Source organism: Marmota flaviventris, chromosome 17 (genome assembly GCF_047511675.1).
Source record: "Marmota flaviventris isolate mMarFla1 chromosome 17, mMarFla1.hap1, whole genome shotgun sequence".
Classification (NCBI taxonomy): Eukaryota; Metazoa; Chordata; class Mammalia; order Rodentia; family Sciuridae; genus Marmota; species Marmota flaviventris.
Window position 1 is genome coordinate 74,011,527 of NC_092514.1, and position 18,391 is coordinate 74,029,917.

An 18,391-nucleotide genomic window follows, 5' to 3' on the forward strand; every position below is an offset into this window, starting at 1 on the left:
CCACCCGGGTTGTAAAGACACGGGTTTCTAGGTGTCTGCCCCTCTACAAGGAGACACCGAGCGGCGCACCGTGCCCAGGGCAGCGCCGATGCTCAGCGTTTGTCACAAGGATCAGAAATAATAGTTTGACTGAAGCCACCCATTTTACGGATGACAAACCGAGGCCCCAGCTCATCAGAGGAGTGGATGAGGTCTGGCCTTTTGATTATCAGAAAGGTAGCGAGCCACGTACCGGACCTCGCCTGTCCGGCACTGCCCGGGTTCCTGAGCCAGCGTCCCGCCCCGAACCCCTAGGCTGCGCCCTGCGCACCGCCACCCTCTTCCACCGGGCCCCGCCCCTCCCGGGCTCGGGACGGGAAAGTTGAAAGACTTCGCGGAACCAACCATTGTCGCCAGGGGGGTGTGGCGGGGGCCAGGAGCTGCAGGCGCGGGGGTCCCGCATCCGCCATCCCCACCCTGGGACGGAGCTGCTTCGGGGCTGTAGAGACCCGCGCCAGCAGGACCTCGCCCGGGATTGGCCCCTCGGGCCCGGCGTAGCCCTGAGCGGGCCTGTCCCCGCCGCCAGGTGCAGCAGCCCGCGCGCTAGGGCGCAGGGAAGGGCGCGGCGCGCACCTCGGCGGGGCGGGGCGGGACCGAGGCGGGGCCGCCGTCCTCCCGCCCTCCTCCCTCCCACTCCCGGCCCTGGATTAGCGACCTGGGAGCCCGAGCCCCGCGGCCTGGCGGTCACACTTTCCTGGGAGCGGCGGCCACCGCGGCAATATGAAGAAGTCGTACTCAGGTGGGCGCCGCGCCCGGCGTGGGGAGGGTCGGTGTCCCGGACGAGCCCTTCTGGCCTGAGCGCTGGCGGCCCGAGCGATCGCGGCCACCTGGGAGCTGAGCAGTTTCCCCCCGCGGAGCCCCAGCAGGTCGATTTGCTCCAGGACAGGCTTTGGCGCCGGGCTAGGTTACAGCAGCCACCTCCCCGCGATCAGGATGGGGGACGCCCCCGCCCGGTCCACGCACTTGGGTTTCCCCTTTGCTCCTAGTGGCCGCTGCTGCGCGCCGACCCCGGACCCCGCGTGTGACGTGGGCGGGTGCCCGAGCCCTCGGACCTCTGCAGCGCTGGTTGGTGCAGCGCCTAACGTTGGTCCTGCCACTGTCCCTCAGCCCCCGCTGGCTCAGGGGTCTGGGAGGCTGCTCTGAGGGACGCTCCCGCCTCCTGGCCGTGCTCGCCCATCCTTTGGACCCGCTCACTTCCAGTGGAGGTGCTTTGAGTCCCCGCGTGCATTTCTGTGGGGGGCGAGGGAGTGGGTTGCTTTGCGCCCAGCCTCCTGGGCTGGCGTTCCAGGCCGCAGTCCCTTCTTCACCTTAACTCCTGTTCGTCCTCTGCCCAGGGGGACCAAAGCGCAGCGCCTGAGCACAGCAACTCTGGTGGGTTGCCTTTGGGTCTCAGGAAACCGGGTGTGCTGCACCCTAACTCACAGGTAGAGGCAGCCCGAGCGCACTTGGGATCCGTGGTAAGCCTTTCCCCTTCTCCTGCTCCTCAGCCCCATTCCTCAGATGGGCCACTGAGGCCACACCTGGCGGTGGAGGGTGTCCGGTTCCGGCAAAGGCTTGAGGTCTCTGAGCCTAGGGCCTTTTCAGAGGAGGGTGACCAGCATTTGCTCCCTGTTCCTTAATGTGCTCCCTGCAGATTAAGGACACTCCTGATCCCCACTCTTGTTTTCTTTTTTCCTTGATGACCCAGGTGGTGTCCTTCATCTCCAGAATCTCCTGCCAACCCTGAAGCCTTCTGTGTTCCTCACTTAACCTATTTGGACATGGAGCTTTCTGCCAAGCACCCACGAATTAACTTTTATTGATTAAGTCAGAATCATGGGTCTTGGTTGGAACTAAAGAGGTCATTTGGGCCATCCCTCAGTCTTGGGGTCATTTTCTGTTCCCTCCTGCTTTCCATATTTGGTAACAAAATGAGCAATAAAGAAGACCTTGTCTCAAAAAGGATCATTCAGAACTTCTCCTAAAATACCCTCCTGGGTCAGCAACTTAGAATGTCCGTGTCCACCTCCGTGTTGCAAACATGACCCCCAGACACTGAGCACAGCTGTGTCTCAGGAGAGCAGGCGAGTTGATGTCGTGGTGGGGGAGGAGGGGGCTTCTAGGTGGCATATGCTTGGGTTTGGCTTCGGACCTCCCTCCCTCCCCAGCATGCTCCAGATGCCTGGGATGGTTGTGGGCATGGCCGCGGTGCGCAGCCTTCCCTGGGCTCCTTAGCCTGCCCGGGATGGCCCTTTGCTCTTGTTGGTTGCTCATCTCATCTGCAGCTGGGGGATCCGGCTGGTGGAGGGTGTCCGGGTCCCCTAAGGTCTTGGATCCTTGATCTCCTTCCTGCACAGGCTTGAGGTCCCTGAGCCTAGGGCCTTTTCAGAGGAGGGAGAGGAGCATTCGCTCCCTGCTCCTCTCTCCACCTACCTGCACCTGCCCAGGTAAATTTTCTTTTCAAAAGGTTGAAACTTTCTGCAGTAGTTTATGGGGTGAGTAGGAAGCAGCTCCGAGGCCCTGGTGTTTGCCTTGAGGGGTGGGGCCCCCGGGAGGATGGTGTGAGGGAGGGTTCCCGCCTGGCAGTGGTCCCGGCTGTGCTGGGTCCCTCTGTTGCAGCTGTTGAGTGGAGCTGCAGGTGCTGACCAGGGCTGGGGTCTCTTGGCCCCATGCTGAGTGTCTTCGAGGTCTGGAGCCAGCCCTGTCCTGGGTGAGGGCACTTGCTGGAGTCACACTGGCCCTTCAGCAGCCGTCAATGCCATGGAATCAAGAATGTTAAAAATCTCCCCAGAGTCTGGAAATCCAAGGGCAACCAGGAAGGCTTTTGTGTTTCCCCTTGGTTGAGGGGGATTATTGCTGTGGACCTATTTCTGGACTTGCAAATACGTGGAATGGTGGCCAGGCTGTCCTCAGTAGTGCCTGTGTGAGCCCCCGTGCGCCTCTGAAGGGTGACCTTCAGGACAATGGGTCTATGCGCTACCATGGAACACGTGTGTGTGTTGGACACATGTGGCCAGGCCAGGAGGGTACAAATAAATGACAAGAAGTGGTTCTTGCTTGTGGGAGCTTGCACTATCACTGGGGAGGCAGGATGTGGGTGAGACACGACTCATGCCACCCCTGCCTCCCAAGTGCAGCCTCTGAACGCCAGAGGGCCCTGCAGGAGGGAGGGAGCAGCCGGAGGTGAGCCTGAGCTGGGCTGGAGGAGGGAGGAGGGAGGAGTGTGGAGTATGACAAGGGTCTTTCCAGGTGGGGAGCAAAGCCAAGGCCGTGGGGAAGCCACGGGGCCAGGATCCAGCAGCCCCAGGGTGACTCCAGGCTTCTTCTGAATGCACCTCCCTGTTCCTGCAGGGAAGCTGCGTAGTGGCAGGCTACGGGCAGTGTTGCCCAGTGGTTAGGCGTGTGGGCTCAGAGCCACTGCACTCTTGGGATTAATCCTCGGCGGCCTCATTGCTTTGGGGACGAGTTACTTGATCTCGCTCTCGCGTCTCATTTGCTCATTTGTTAAAGAGGGACGGTGCTAAGTTGTGAGGGTTAAATGAGCTGATCCACACAAGGGCTGCTCTGTCTCTGTCCCCGAGCGAGTTATCGGCAGGAGGAAGGGTGAGGTATCCGCGGCTTGCCCAGCACAAGGACAACCCTGAGCTTCCCCGCCTCCGGCCCCTCCTGTGGTTTGGAGGCCAGGACTGTGCCCCTCCATGCTGCAGCCAGCGGCAGTCGGCTCCCGTCCCACTGTTTGGGGTTGAGTTTGGGACTTCTCCCTGCATGCTGGGTCCCATGGAACTTGCTTCTCGGTGTCCCTGGCTACCCTGGGAGTCCTCAAGTGGCAGTAGCAGGGGGACTTGCCTGAGACCCGTGAGCCACCAGACGGGTGGAGAGAGTGTGTGCGCTCACCCTTCGGGGTTCTTCTGGGGCTCTCCATGGGGTCAGGATGCCCCTGGAGGGGTGCCAGTCATGCTCTATGCTGTGATGACACTTCACAGGCAGGAAGGAGGCTGCGCCCCAGAGGAAGCAGCCTCAGAAGGGGCTCAGGGCCAAGCTGTCCAGGGGGTGGGGAGCTCCGCCCCAAGGCAGCTCCCTGGTGAGGCGAGCTTCAGGGGACACGGACACAGGCTTCTTCCTCTTCCCCACGGGCCCTTCCGAGGCTCGGCCTGTTTGGGCTGCCCCTTGTCTCCTCTTGCTTGCTCTGGTGCATTCAGGGGACGTGGGAGGAGGAAAAGGGCCGTCCAGGGAGCCAGTCCAGGGCTCTGTTGGGCTTGTGCTGCCCCCAGGTCCCAGGCTAGTCCTCTTCCCGGCCTGCGCGGAGGTAGGACGCATGCTGGTACCTGGCGGCCTCCCCACACTGCCTGCTCACCCCAGGCCACAGCTACCGGCCAGCCGACAGCTCCTCCGCTTGCCCAGGGGGATTCTAGTCCAGTGCACCTGGCAATGGACTTGGGTTTGGGATGGTTCATCTCCTACCTGGATCCCTGGTGTGACCAGTGCAAGCCAGGACAGGTGTGGCTTGATTGCCACATCGGAGCCGTGGTCTGTAGTCCAGGTAGCCATGGGGGCCAGCCATGTGCTTGGAGGTCCCGGGTGGGTACCTGCAGAGGACGTCTCACCTGAAGAGCCCTGAGGAGGTACCCTGGTCCCCTTCAGAGCCCTCGGGCTGCCCTCCTCTGAGACTGTCCTGCCCATCCCAGGCCACCACTCTGAGGGCCCCACGTGGAGGGCTGGAGGAGGCCCTCGCTTCCGCGTGTTTGTCCGTGAGCCGTGTGGTGTGTGCTCTGCAGCTTGCTTAAGATGCACCTGATAAGGGAAGGTTCAGCCCTGGTGCAGGCCCAGCTGGGGCTGAGGAGATTCTGGGTGTATCCAGCTGACCGGGGCTGGTGGGGAGAGGGGGGTCAAGGGGGAGGAAGTGGGGAAGGAGGTGACTTGCCGGGTTCCTGTGCCTCTGTTGGGGTTACCACATGGAAATGTTCAGCTCCTGGCTGTGCCAGGGGATTTGTGGGGGTCGGGGGGGGGCATGCCTGGGGAAGGGCCAAGCTGAGTGCTTGGTCTTCCAGAGAGACCTCAGACAGAGTCCTGGCCGCAACAGCCGGACGTCCCGTGATCCCATCCCACCAAGGAGTCTGACTTGGGCGCAGAGGGCTACTGCGGAGCCACTGTGGTGTCAGGCACGGGCTCGTTGGCAGCCAGGCCTATGGGGTGCCGAGCTTCCCTGGAGATGGGAGTGTCCCCGGCAGGTGGGCTGATGGGAGAGCTGTGTCTGGGCCCTGGGAACATGGCCAGGAGCCTGGCGCTGGCCAGCCTCATCAGAGGAGCCCTGCTGGACTATGAGGAGCCCGCCTCCCTGAGGGTCCTGGCCTGCTCCAGCTCTCCACGTGGATTCGGTCATTCATTCCAGAAAAGTCTGCTGGGAACTGCTGAGCGCCAGGCCCTCTTCAGCAGCCCCGGGTGGCTCTTGGCCCTGGCCCCCAGGGTTGAGTGGGCACTCTGCTCCCAGCCCAGTTTCTCAGTGCCTTATCTCTCTGACCCTAGCCTGGGCCCGGATCCATTTGCAGCCACCACCAAGGGGACTCCGATCAGCTCCCTAGCGTCTTGCTTGACAGTGTCCTCTCGCAGCTCTGCAACAGCTGAGCTTTGTTCCCGGGCCTCATCTGACCTGGTTCTCTGAGGCGTGACTGTCGGCAGCCTGGAAACCTCCAGGACAGGGACCAGGAGCCAGGCAGGGAGGGAATGGCAAGAGCAGCTTCAGGTCGCGGGCCCAGGCTGCCTGCCCCCTCTGACAGGCACCCAAGTCACCAGTCGTCCTGGAGCCCCAGCAGCCCAGGGACCCTGCAGTGCTGGGGCTGGGGCTGCAGAGGGCCAGAGGCCACCTCGACCTGGGGGTCTCAGGAGGGTCTGGGTGGGAGTGCCACTCTTCCTGCTGGAGAAGGCGGTTTCTGTCTCTGCCCAGGTGCAGTGCATGGCCATCGTCCTAGCTCCTCCCAGGCCTTCCACGAAGCCCAGGTGGTGGCCAGGACCCTCTGATGCACTGCACCAGGGCCCCCGGGAGTGGGCCTCAGTGGCCAAGGAAGTCCTTTCGTGCTGTGCCTGGGCACCGGTCCTCACCAGGCCAGGCGTGCTGGGGCAGTGGCTGACATGGAGCCGCGCCGACTGTCTGCCGGGTTGGAGCTGGGCCCCAGGTGAGCACCAGGACGGGCCGGGCCTGGGTGAGCTGGCAGGCGGCCGGGCCTGTGCTGTGGGCGCTCAGGTCTGCGCCCCAAGCTTCTTTCACAGCCTTCCCGCAAATCACAGCTGCCGATTCCATCCAGACTCAGCTCCCAGTGGGGGGCTGGCTGTCATGTAACCCAAGCCACTTGGAAGTGGGTTAGATCCAGCCCTGGTCAGCGTCCAGCCTGCGAAGGACTCGGCCGACTCAACACAGAGGGATTTGGGGGGGGGGTTGTCCGTGAAACTCACTAATGATTACGTGACTTGGGCTGTGTGGCCTTGGGATCAGTGTGTGTGTGTGTGTGTGTGTGTGTGTGTGTGTGGTGGGTGCCACTCAGAGGTGACCCGGTCACACCATCACCACGAGGCACCAGGCGGTGGGCCAACAGCAGCTGGCATCGTGGGGCTGGGGCGGAAGAGGTGGTGACTTCTCGCCAGGGCTGGCAGCAGGCTGCCTCGGGGCCAAGGTGTGGCGAACCTGGGCTCCGAGCAGTGAGTCACGCTGGGAGCAGAGCCCTCCTGGTCGCAGGGCTCAGTTGGCGCTCACTGCCAGACCCCGTCCCCTTTGTTGGTTTTTGGTTTCAGGGAAGCTTCCTGAAACGCGGCCGGAGCTGTCTTCCTTGGCTTTGTTGTCGTGGGCGGCTGTCAATCGGGCTGTCACTTGTTGCCAAACAATGCAAACAGGAAGCTGAGAGGAAAGTCCAGCCCTCCCTCTGGCTCTCTGCAGGGCCTGACTCCATAGGTGCGCAGGGCTCTTAACTGCCAGAGGCAGGAGGCAGACGCCATTGCCATTGCGTGTTGCTCTTCCCTGGGAGGAAGTCAGATCCAGGCACAGCCCAGGACCATCCCATTCCCGGCTCTTCAGAGTGGATGTTCCCTAATTTACTTAACCTTCCCAGCAGCGGCCCTGATGGGTCTGCAGACCTTGACTGACCTCCCTGAGGGCGCTGCAGAGCTGAGCTGACCGTGTGTCTGTCTGGTGCCCTTGGGGCGTGGGCTGGCTGGGTACTGGCTTCCGCCCTGGGGCTGCGTTCTCAAGGTGAATTCTGTGCCCCTTTGATTTGAGGTTCCTTCTCTGTCTTCAGTGAGAGAGGTCCCAGCTTGTTGGAAAGATTGTCCCCACGTGCAGCTTCTGATTCCCTGTTGTGACTGGCTGCGGTGCCAAGCCCCACCTGGCTTCCCCTCCCTGGCCCCTGTGGGTGCTCGGACCCAGGAGGTTCCTCTTTGTGCACTTGGGCCACCTGAATGCCCGGTCTCCTGTGGATCTCATTCTGCTGATCGAGTGCTTTGCAGTCATTTCTTCTGGAAACTTCTGGTTCCTCAGCCAAGAGTAGTGGCTGCCGGGTGACCCTGCACAGGGGCCACTTCGTTCCTCTCTCTTTCGTCTTCCTCACGTGGTCCTGGCCGGTCCTCCCAGGGCCCCTCTGCACAGCAGTCCTCAGCCTCCCGCTCTCTGTGGTACATCCTGTGTGGTAACCTGAGGACCTCCCTGGGGACTTGGGTGCCTGTTGAGCAGAAGCCCTGGAGGGCTGGTGTGGCTTTCCTGGTGTTGAGGGAGGGCCTCCTGCCGCTCTTTGGAGTGCTCCTGCTGGCCATTCTCCATGTCATCTGTGGTTTGCCCCTCTGTCCACCGGTGCTCCCCACGCGTGGGCTCCTGGTCCCCGGGGTGCAGTGTGTTCCTGCGTGTGTATGGGGTCTACCCAGGAAGCAGAAACCTGCATGTCTGGAACAGAGGGACCCCGCCGTGGGTTCTCGTACCTACAATGCAAGAGTCGAAAAGCCAAACAAGAGACAGGGAGCCACAGGGGCAGATCCAGGGTGTGTGGGGCTCATCCAGCTCCTAGAGAGACGGACGTGCGGGGCTGGGTGCAGCTCCGTGGTAGAGCACCTGCCCAGCTTGCACGAGGCCCTGGGTTCCATCCCAGCACTGAAAAAAAATAATAAATAAAAAGAAGAATGTGAGTTTTTAGAGTGAGAAAAGAGTTTACTAGCAAGTTGTGAATTTTACTAGCAGTTTTTGTGTGCGTGGTGCTGGGGATGGAAGCTGGGGCCTCGTGTGTGCTAGGCAAGCCTCCACCAGCAAGCGACATCCCAACCCTCAAATGATAAGCAACTTTCAAGAATTATAAGCATCACAGAATCCAGAATAGTATGGATCTGTTGTGTCTCCAAAATAATATTTTTCCTCCCTCTTTTGGCGTTATTTCCACTGATGGCCTCATAATATTCTCTGTTGTCTTCCCGAGTGATCAAGGTTTATTTTTTATTTTGGAGGCTGGGATGCCTGAAAGAGTAGAGGCTGACAGAGTCCATGACACTCCTTCCATTTTTTTTTTTTTTTGTCCTACCCAAGCTTTCTGATAAGTTCTGTTTGATGTGATTCTCGTCTAAAGCCAGCCGTGTGTGGGGCACGATCATCCGTCCACGGCGGTGTTGCGTGAGCTCTTGGTAGGGAGACATTCTGTTTCTGAATCCTTCGCTTCCAACTGCACCTCCAGCGATTGGAATAATAATTTTCCATAGACTGCTCCCGGCTCCATGCATTTCAAATCCTGCTTCTCCCCACTGCCCACATTTTTCCGGCGCCAGGCGCTGCAGGAACATGCTGATGGTTTTGGATTCCGCACGGTAGGTGGAATTGGATCCGTAAGTGCAGGGAGTATTCCTGGAATCCATTTCTACCTTGGGATGCCGAGCAACAACTGAGCTGCATAGGGAAACCATTGGGAACTTCATAAATATCGCCTGACTCAAGCCAAGCTCAATCCTTCCAACTCAACTTCTCCGGAGCAGGAGTCCCCAGATGCCAGCCATGCCACCTTGCCACCTGACCGGGAGAAAGCGTGGTGGGAAGGGACTCAGACTGGAAATTAACAGCCATCTTCGCCAACTGTAGTTAAGCTGTTTTCCGTTGTGCAGGGAAGGGCCTGAGCAAGGTGGAGGGAGCCTAGAGATCAGCGGCAGGGAGCCCCAGATCAGAGGCTCAGGGGGAGGAGGTCTGTCACAGAGTCCAGGGGCCAGGGTCACCGGGCAGGAGCTGGAACCCAGGCGGGCCTCTCCTGCAGGAGATGAAGTCGCAGAAGAAGCAACACCTGCTGCTAGGGACACCTTCCAAGGCAAGGGAGCTGAGGACCCTCCCGCCTCCCTCCTGCCCCTGTCCTCTCGGGCCTCTTGCTGGTTGAACGCAGACCAAAGCCAGCAGACCTGGGGATCCGGGCCCCACAGCCAGCCGTCAGCTCCTCTGCCACCCCCAAGGAGGGCACAGGAGGGCGAGGCATGGAGGGTGACCAGGCAGGACCGCCAGGCTGTGTGGACAGGAGCTGCCCGTCTTCCCACTCGCAGGGGCTCCGCGGCTGACCCTGCCCGCCTGCTGTTGGAAGGAGGAGGCCTCTCCGGCAGCTCCTGCCTCCGCCACCTGGGCTCCTCCTCTCCAGCTGCTGCCCTCAACCGGGGTTGCTAGTAGTGGACGTGGATTCCCATGGTGTGGACTGAACTGTGTCCCCAGAGCTCCTGTGCTGAAGCCCCACCTCCCAACGTGACGCCTCGGGATGGGGCTGGTGGGGAGGCACTGGTGACCATTTACCATGGGGAGGAGACTCCAGAGGCCTCTCTCCATGGACACAGGCACAGACAAAAGGCCCCGTGAGGATGTGGCAAGGAAGAGGGGCCCCGCCAGGAGCCCACCCCGACGGCCCGTGGACCCTGGACTTTTGGTCTCCGGAACGTGGGGAGCCACATTTCTGTCGTCTGTGTCCCCGGTCCTGGGGTGTTTTGTTACAGCAGCTGGAGTGGACTAGGACGCCCTTGGAGCAGGGGTGTGGCTGTGCCGGGAAGAAGCGAGGGTGAACCGTGGGCACGAGGCAGAGGTTCCTGAAGGTTCCTTCCTGCCATCACGGGATGCGTTTGAGGGGCACCTGCTGTTGGGGGTTGGATCTCAGCGCCTCCCAGATGCCCAGGTGCTAAAGGCTTGGTGCCCAGCCCCAGGTGCTGTTGGGAGGTGGAACCTCCAGGTGGTGGGGCCTGGTGGGAGGAAGTTAGGTCACTGGGCGTGCCCATGAAGGGGGTATCCGGACCCCAGCCTCTTCCTGTCTGTCCCTGCTTCCTGGCCGCCACGACTCAAGCTCTTTGCTCCACCACACACTCCCCACCATGGTGTGCTGCCTCGCCACAGGCCCCCAAAACAACAGAGCTAAGCTGGGTAACCCTGCAACTCGGGAGCTTCACAGGTAGAGCACCCCTGGGTTCAGTTCGCAGCACTCCAAAAGAAAACAATGGGGCCAAGCAACCTCTGAAACTGAGAGCCAAAATAAATCTTTCCTTCTCTTAAGCTAATTTTCTCAGGTGTTTTGTCACAGTGACGTAGAGCTGACCCACGTGCCTGCTGTATGCCACGTGCAGTAGCAAGCACTACTGGGCTCAGCAGTGAGCAAACAAGTCTCTTCTCTCCCAGGGCTTACGGTCTAGGAGAAGCCAACAGAAAATCAAGCTGGCCATCTGCTAGTGTGTCAAGGAAAGTCTCCAACAGCAGCAAGCGCTACGGGGAGAGTTGAGATGGGGTTTGATAGGAAGCACCCACGGCTGCATTGGAGTGGGTGGTGAGAGCTCACAGAGGAGGTGACAGACCTGCTGAGGCCAGGAAAACAGGAAGGAGCTGGACACATGAGGAGACTGGGGGGACAGAGTCCAAGCACAGCAGGAAGGCCAGAGGGGCTGGGGGCAGAGGAGGAGTGGGGAGGGGAGGGCAGAGAGGAGCCTGGGCCAGACTGGAGGGGGAGAGTGCATCACCTCCTAGAAGCCGCAGGGCCAGCAGGGTCCGGCATACTGCGATCCTTCAACAAGGCGGACAGTGGAACCACCGGGAAGAGTGGGGTCTTCCTGCCTGCGTTCTGCACTTTGGGTGTTGTGAGAGCCGTGGTTGTCCCCGGCGCACGGCAACATTTGTCTGAGGGTCCTGCCGCCTCCAGGGAGCCTTCTCCACCATGGCCGCCCCCAGTCGCTCAGGGTGGGCCTCAGGGTGGCTGGAGGGGGCAGTTTCCCTGCTTCTCCAAGCCCTGCGCCCCCTCACGTCTGGAGCAGAGGTGCTCGTCAGGGTGTGAACAGGCCCCAAGGGCCCGGGTGCCCCGGGGGAAGCTGGTCACAGAGTGTGGAGACGGGCTGGCCATGCCTGGGCCTCTCTGGCTATTCTCTTCTGTCCCCTCTGGCTGTGTCTGATGGTGTCACCTCCCTTTGCTGCCCTTTCGGGCTGAGTCTGCACTTCGCTGCCCTGGCCTCAGTTTGGGTGACGCAATGTCACCCACAGGCCGCGTCAGCGCTCTCATTCTCCGGATTCCTCGCTCCCTCTGAGCGGGTGCTCCTGGGAAAGGTCTCCTGACCACAGCTCCTGGCCAGTCCCTGCGCGGTGGTGGGGCTCCAGAGCAAGGCCAGCCCGTGCAGCTCTGCCTCAGCGCTTGGACCTCGTCCTCTCAGGTCCCTTTCTGGGCACGCGAGACACAAGCTCCCCTGCCCCAACCCAGGCATGACTAGGAGGCACAGGGTGCAGAGGAAGCCAGGCGTTTTACTGAGGGTCTTGCAGGATCAGTGTCTGAGGGGTAGGTGCACCCAGAATGGCGACGATTGGCATCCCTAGTGCAAGGTCCCTCCTCTGGTTCCTCGCTGGCTGAGGACTAGGGGCTCACAGTCTTCCTGAATGAAGGTTTTACAGTCTCCCGCGGGATTATTTAAAGAAATGTCCTGCCAGGTGAGGTGGCCCACGCCTGTAATCCCAGAGCTTCGGAGGCTGAGGCAGGAGGATCACGAGTTTAAAGCCAGCCTCGCCAACGGTGAGGTGCTGAGCAGCTCAGTGAGACCCTGTGTCTAAATAAAATACAAAATAGGGCTGGGATGTGGCTCAGTGTCAAGTGTCCCTGAGTTCAATCCCCAGTATCAAAATAAATAAATAAGCAAATGTCCCCTTAGTTGTCCCTTCCTCTCCTGTGGCAGAAATGCAGTCTATCTCTGGTGGCTGGCCAGTCCCGTCTCCTACCTCCTGTTTGTCAAGGGCTGTGACTCTGCCACAATCAGGTGTTAACTGCTGATAACCACTCTGTCCAGTTCCCCTTGGACTCCCCCCCCATCTCCAGTGATTTTACGTTTAATGCCAAATATTGTATCTGAAAATGGACCACAGGCCGGGAGCGGTGGTGGCACACGCCTGTAATCCCAGTGGCTCAGGAGGCTGAGGCAAGAGGATCGTGAGTTCAAAGCCAGCCTCAGCAACTTAGTGAGGTGCTATGTGACTCAGTGAGACCCTGCGTCTAAGTAAAATTTTTAAAATGGCTGGGATGGGGCTGAGTGCTTAAGTGCCCTTGGGTTCAATGCCCCTCCACCACCAAAAAAGAAAGCAAGAAAATGGCCCGCGGGACTTTCTCCTTTTGGAAGGTCACTTGGTGTGTGGGTGGGGGGCGGGGCAGGCGTGGTGAGCCGGAGCTGGAGGAGCCATTGTCCGGCTCTCCTGTGAGGCCACTAGGCCCTTGCCTCCCCCAGATGTGTCCAGCTTGCGTTTCTGATGGTGACTAATTTTTAGTGAAGGGTGTGCCCCAGAAAACACTTGGGATAAACTCATGCCTAGAAAATTATTTGTCCTTTACCTGAAGTTCAGGTTTAACTCAGTGTCCTGCACTTTATATGGCAGCCCTACTCAGTCCAGGCACCGAGTCCAGGCACCCACTAGTGAGCCTTTGAGGGAAGGGACCCGGGGGTCTGGGGTGGACCCTGATGTCCGTGATGGGCACTGCCACCTGACAGCTGGAGCGTCTGCTGCCAGGTACAGAAAGAGCAAGGCCACCACATGCGCCCATGGAGCCACCTTTCCCATCCGTTAGCCAGGTACTGTTGCTGGCTTGTCACCAAGGCAGGGCCACCCTGGGTCACCCTTGTATCCCGGCTTTGACGTAGCCGCTGAGGCAGAGCAGCCGCTCGGGAGGTGTCTTCACACATCCACCTCCCGTCAGTCTTGGAGACTGAGGTTCCAACCATGCAAGACTTGCCCAGAGGCACAGTGAGAGGGGAGGCGCGTCTACGCGGCTCTCTTATAGACGCCGCCGAGGGCGCCACCCCAGCACCCGCGTGGCCCTCCTCTGGGCTGGTGATTTGTGGGTGGGTGGGCTGCTGCTTCTCATAGGGGCTGGTGGGCTGGAAGCAGCCTCTGCTTTACAGAGGGCTCCGTAGGTCAGAGCGTGTCAGAGGGGGGACTGGGACCTCTGGCTTCGGGGCCCAGGGCTCTGCGGAGATGGCAGGGTCTTTGGCAGGAGCTGGGTCCCAAGGCACAGCTTTCCTGGCCTTGTGAATTAGTAAACCGAGGTTTGCTGTAGGCCACAGCTCCAGGTGCGGCTCTGAGGGTAGGAAAAGGTCCTGCGCTGGGGAGGAGACTGTCAAGAGGGCCCCAGCTCAGCCACCTCTCTGTGCAGCCCCCGTGTACAGGCTGCAAAGCCAAGGACAAGTAAGAGGAAGGGGAACCGCTATCTGCACATCTCAGCCTCCTCTGCAGATAAGCCCTGAGTGCCCTGTTCTGGAGATAAGGCTGGAATCTGACTCTTGACTCCCACCTGCGGCACTTGACTTAGATCCAGCCCCGCAGAGCTTCTGTGAGCCCAGGAGGAGGGGGAGGAGAGCCTGCTTCTTGAGCACCCGATCCGGGCCCCAAGGGGGAAGTGGCAGGCAAAGCTGCCTTGGCCAAGGGTCACTGGGGGCCACCCACCCTTTCCTGAGAGGTTCCCATGAGTTTTAAGAAAAAAAATCAGAACTCGATGTTCGTCTCTAGAGAGGAGGCCTGTCCAGGCCCCTGGGTGGTCAGCACAGAGCAGAGCTGGGTGGAGGGGCGTCACCTCCCCTGGGTGGTGACAGACATCTGAGCTGCGCGAGGCCCCAGCGGGGTTGCAGGCACTAGTTCCCGATCTCAGATGGGCCACTGGACCTGGGCTGCCTTCCTGGGGAGATGGGCGTGGTGATCACCGAAGAAATGACCAGGCTCACTGTCGCCTCTCCGTCCTGTTTAACCGTTTCAGCTCTGTAATTTATCAGCTTCTGTCATAAACATGTGTTTGAAAGAAAAAAGTCAAAGTTCCTCGCACCAATTCTATCTTTGTCTTTTTTAGGCTCCCAAATCATTAGCACGGGTCGGGGCTGGGGATGAGGCTCCGTGGGACAGCCAGGCCCTGGGTTCCATCCCCAGCACTGCGCTCGGATGGGCATCGGGTTCCCAGGCCAGCGCCTGTCTGGGCAAGGCTGCTGGGCCCAGTGGAGACCGCACTTGGTGGCAGAGGGCGAGGGTGCAGCCAGGCGCACCGGGCCCGCGTTGCTGGTTCAGTGGGGGACACACTTCCCAGGCAGCCTGGGGCTCCTCCTCTGCCCAGGGCCACCTGGTCCTTTTGAGGACAGGGAACTATCTCCTTGAATATGGCTCTTTCTTCCTGTTTTCCAGTGTCGTGTTTTCTTTCTGTTTCGGGTGCCAGCCAGTGACCATCCCCAGTTACGCCTCCTTCTGTCTCTGTCCCCTGTCATCTGTTTTCATCCTGTGGCCTTGATAGTAAATTTCACTGATGTTGGTCCCTGACCTGGGATCCGTGAACTTTTATGAACCGGCCTTTGTCCTGGGCTGGGTGAGCCGCAGCCCGGAGGGAGGTTCCAGGGGAGAGCTCCTTCCATCCTGACCATCTCCCCCTAATGCACCTGCCCTGGTGGGGCCAGGAGGGCTCCGACCCGCTGAATTGGGAGGGAGTCGGTAGATGTCCGTCCCTTGCTTGGGAGAGCAGTGTCTTGGCCATGGCAGGAGGGACCTTGGTTGTAACTCACATTTTATTAAAATGCCTTAGCACAGAGCAGCCAAGTTTTGCTGACTCCTAATTATAGGTCCCTGGGTCCGGGCTGGTGTATTGTAACATCCATATTATACAATATAATTATCATAATAATTAACACAATAATAATAACATCATTTGCTAGCGTTTATTCTGTGCCAGTTGCCGTGCTCAGTACTCACAATGTGTACCATTTAATCTTTCTTGTAGCAGAGAAAAATTTTTTAACAAATATATCAAAATTGTTTTTTCTTTCTTTGTGGTACAGAGGGTCCAACCCAGAGCCTTGCACATGCTTAACACACTCTACCACTGAGCTATCCCCAGCCCAAAATTGTGCATGATTATGGGGCACCACGTGATTTATGGGGCACCACGGGATATTTCCATACATTGGGCAACGTTCAAGTCAGGGCAAACACTCCTATCTCCTCAAACATAGGTCCTTATTTTTTTTTTTTTTATGGTGGGAACATCCAAAGTCCTTTCTCTTGGCCTGTTTCACTTAATCTTAATGACCCATGAGGAGACACCATCTCTGTCCCCATTGGGCTGACCAGGAAGCCAGCCAGGGAGGTCTGGATTTGAACCTGGCCCTGGACTGCAGGCCTCCTGCCGCCTGGGCCTCGGAGCCGCCGGAGCCTTTGGTCTGGGCCGACTCTGACACCAGAGCAGCACATGGTTTCCTCTCCTCCCCGATATGTTTTATTTTAAAATCACATAAAAATAGCTCAGTGCTCAACTGGGACGCGGTGGCAGGAAGCACTGGATGCCGGCCTGAGGGATGAGGTCGGAGGGCCGCGCTGGAGTGCTCCTGGGCCCAGGTCTCTCCCGCGATGCAGTGGGGGGGGGGGGCCTGAGCCTGGGAACTTGCTGGGGTGGTCTGCACTGCTCCCCTTCTTATGATGGGGGCACACTTTGCATTCTTTCTGCCAGGGGCTGCCTGGCACCAGACTTCCATTTTGGAAAATTGGAAAAATAAACAGTGTAATAAAATAGGACCCCCCACCACCACACCCCCACGCCCCGCCCTGGGAGCCTGAGTGCCGTCTTCTTCCTCTCCCCAGCTCTGCCCCCGCCCCCAGTTTGGGGAGAAGGGCTCAGAGGCCTGGGGTTGCCTGACCTGCATGGGTCCCCTTCAGCTTTACTTTGGACTGGAAGCCAGAGGGCAGGGGGTGGGGGTGGGCGTCCAGTGGCCCCACCCAGCACCCTCCCAGGGGGGAGGACAGGGCCGCCTCTGTCCCTGGCATCCCCTGCAGAGACAGCTCAACCAGAAGCGACTCAGTCCACAGGAATGTTTGGCCCTTCCTCACCCGAGGTTCCCATGTCTGAGGTTCCCATGTCCGAAGTTCCCATGTCCGGGGCCTGCTAGACGTAGGGACATAACTGCCATTCACTAGGGCCACTCTGTTCTGGACTGCTGAGCCTCCCAGTAGTTCACCGAGGCTGTGGAACAGAAGGCTGTGACGATCATGTGACATACAGTGTGTCTGTGGGAGGGCCACAGCCTTCCGTGGCTGTGAGTTGAGCCCAGACTCCCTACTCTGCCCTTGGCAGCCTGGGAGCAGGACCTGCCTCTCCCCTCCCCGCACCCCCTCCTGGCCTTACGGGGCTGTCGGTTCCAGGAGCCTGAAGCCATGGGCAGCCTGTGTCCGCCCGTCCAGTGGGCTGCCCCGGCATCCTTGGGCCTCCTGCAGGGTCCTCAGAGCTCCGCCCGGAGCAGAGATCTCATCGGTTGGTGGGTGCCGAGGGGGCTGGCGTCCCTCCATGTGACACAGAAGAGGCCTGCAGGAGAATCCAGCTGCTGCTGACCCTGGGTGACTTGCTCAGCTAGGAGCCCCATTTCCCTCCCTCTGCTGGGAAATGGGGGTGGTAGCACCGCCTTCTGGGGTTGGTGAATTGAGTGCCAGGGGTGCGAACCTGATTTCGGCCTGTTGCCAGAGCCTGGGCCGGTGGAAGCCTCTCCTCGGAGGCCCAGCTTGCCCTGGCCACCTCGTTGAGGCTTCCCTGGCGATTGGGGGGAACTGCCCAGAACCTTCAGAAACACGGCTGGCCACACCCCACTTCTGCCTGGGCATGGCCTAGGGGTGGGCTGGGGGTGGTGGAGGGGTGAACCGCTAGATGGGTGGATGGGTCTGCCAGAGTCTCTGGGATCCCAAGGGGAAGCCATCCCCTCTGACCAGCAGCTAGGCGGTGTCAGATGGTGGAGGCCGCAGGCAGTTGTCTGGGTCTAGCCTGGGCCCTCGTCTGTTGTGGGGGTGGGGAGGTCCTCTGCTGGGCTAGCCTGGAGTATCCCTGCGGCTCTCTGGAGGAGGGGCAGCATGGCGTTGCCCCAGATGCTGCAACCTGGCAGCCATGGGTTGGTGGCCATATTCTTGAACCTGTTCCACCTGGCAGTTTTGGGGTTTGCTCAGCTTAGCACCTTGCAAATCTCCTCAAGTTAGGACTTGCCCTCCATAAGCCTCTCCAGCAGCCAGCCCTGGGCCAAGGGGCTGATGGGTGGAGGCAGCGCGTGCTGCACGAGGCTGTGTGGATCTGGGGTGGGAGAGAAAACTCGGTCCCCAGCTTCCCCACATCCAGTCCAGCAGTCCCCAGCCCTGGGATCCACGTGGGCTGGGACAGGACTAGGCCCGTGATGGAGACCCTGGAGCAGGGAGACCTTTGTGCATAAAACAAGCAGACGTGGCTCTAGGGGTGCTGGCCTGAGCCTGGCTGACTTCAGTGGACACCTGCTGCCACCCTGCCCAGGAGGATGCTTGGGCCAGGACCAGACTTTGGAGTCTGATGGACTTGGATTCACAGTGGGCTCAGCTCCTCTGTGCTCTGTGGCCTTGGGCAAGTCACCAACCCAGCTGAGACTCAGCTCCTTATCTGCAAGATGGGATGGTAAGGGTTTGGCCCAGTGCCAGCACCCAGGTGGGTGGCCGCCGTCACTCCCAGGTACAGGTGGCTGCTCGTCTGGGGTTACCTGCTTCTGGAGTCCCTGGCAGGTGGAAAAATGAAGACACACCTGTGTCACCACCCGGCAGGAGGGAGAGCCATGGCCTCGTGTGATCCTTGTCCTTCTCTGTCTTTAGGAGTCACTCGGACCTCCAGCGGCCGTCTCCGGAGGCTAGGTGACCCAACCGGTCCAGGTAAGTGGTTTGTTGGGCCTTGGCCCGTGTGGGACCTGGTCTCCACCTGGCCTTCCTGGGTGGGTGCAGCCCTGGGGGATGTGGTCTTAGGTGCTGCACATAAGGTGGATCCTGGCTGTGTCCATGTGGGGGCAGGGGCCGTCTAGCTCCACAGGTAGCCACCCCCAGGCACGGGAGAAGCCCTGTGAGCAGGCCGGAGCAGAGAGC

General features: G+C 60.0%; 1 protein-coding gene across 1 annotated transcript in view; it reads left to right on the forward strand.

Annotated features, from left to right (window-relative positions):
- The first annotated feature begins 744 nt into the window (after window positions 1-744).
- The window catches only part of Septin9 (septin 9), a 141,515-nt gene continuing 123,868 nt past the window's right edge, over window positions 745-18,391 (forward strand). The window contains exons 1-2 of the mRNA XM_027923933.2: window positions 745-778; window positions 18,128-18,184. Of these exons, the coding sequence (XP_027779734.1) occupies window positions 760-778; window positions 18,128-18,184 (76 nt within the window). The 5' untranslated portion in view covers window positions 745-759. The remainder of the gene's footprint in view (window positions 779-18,127; window positions 18,185-18,391) is intronic.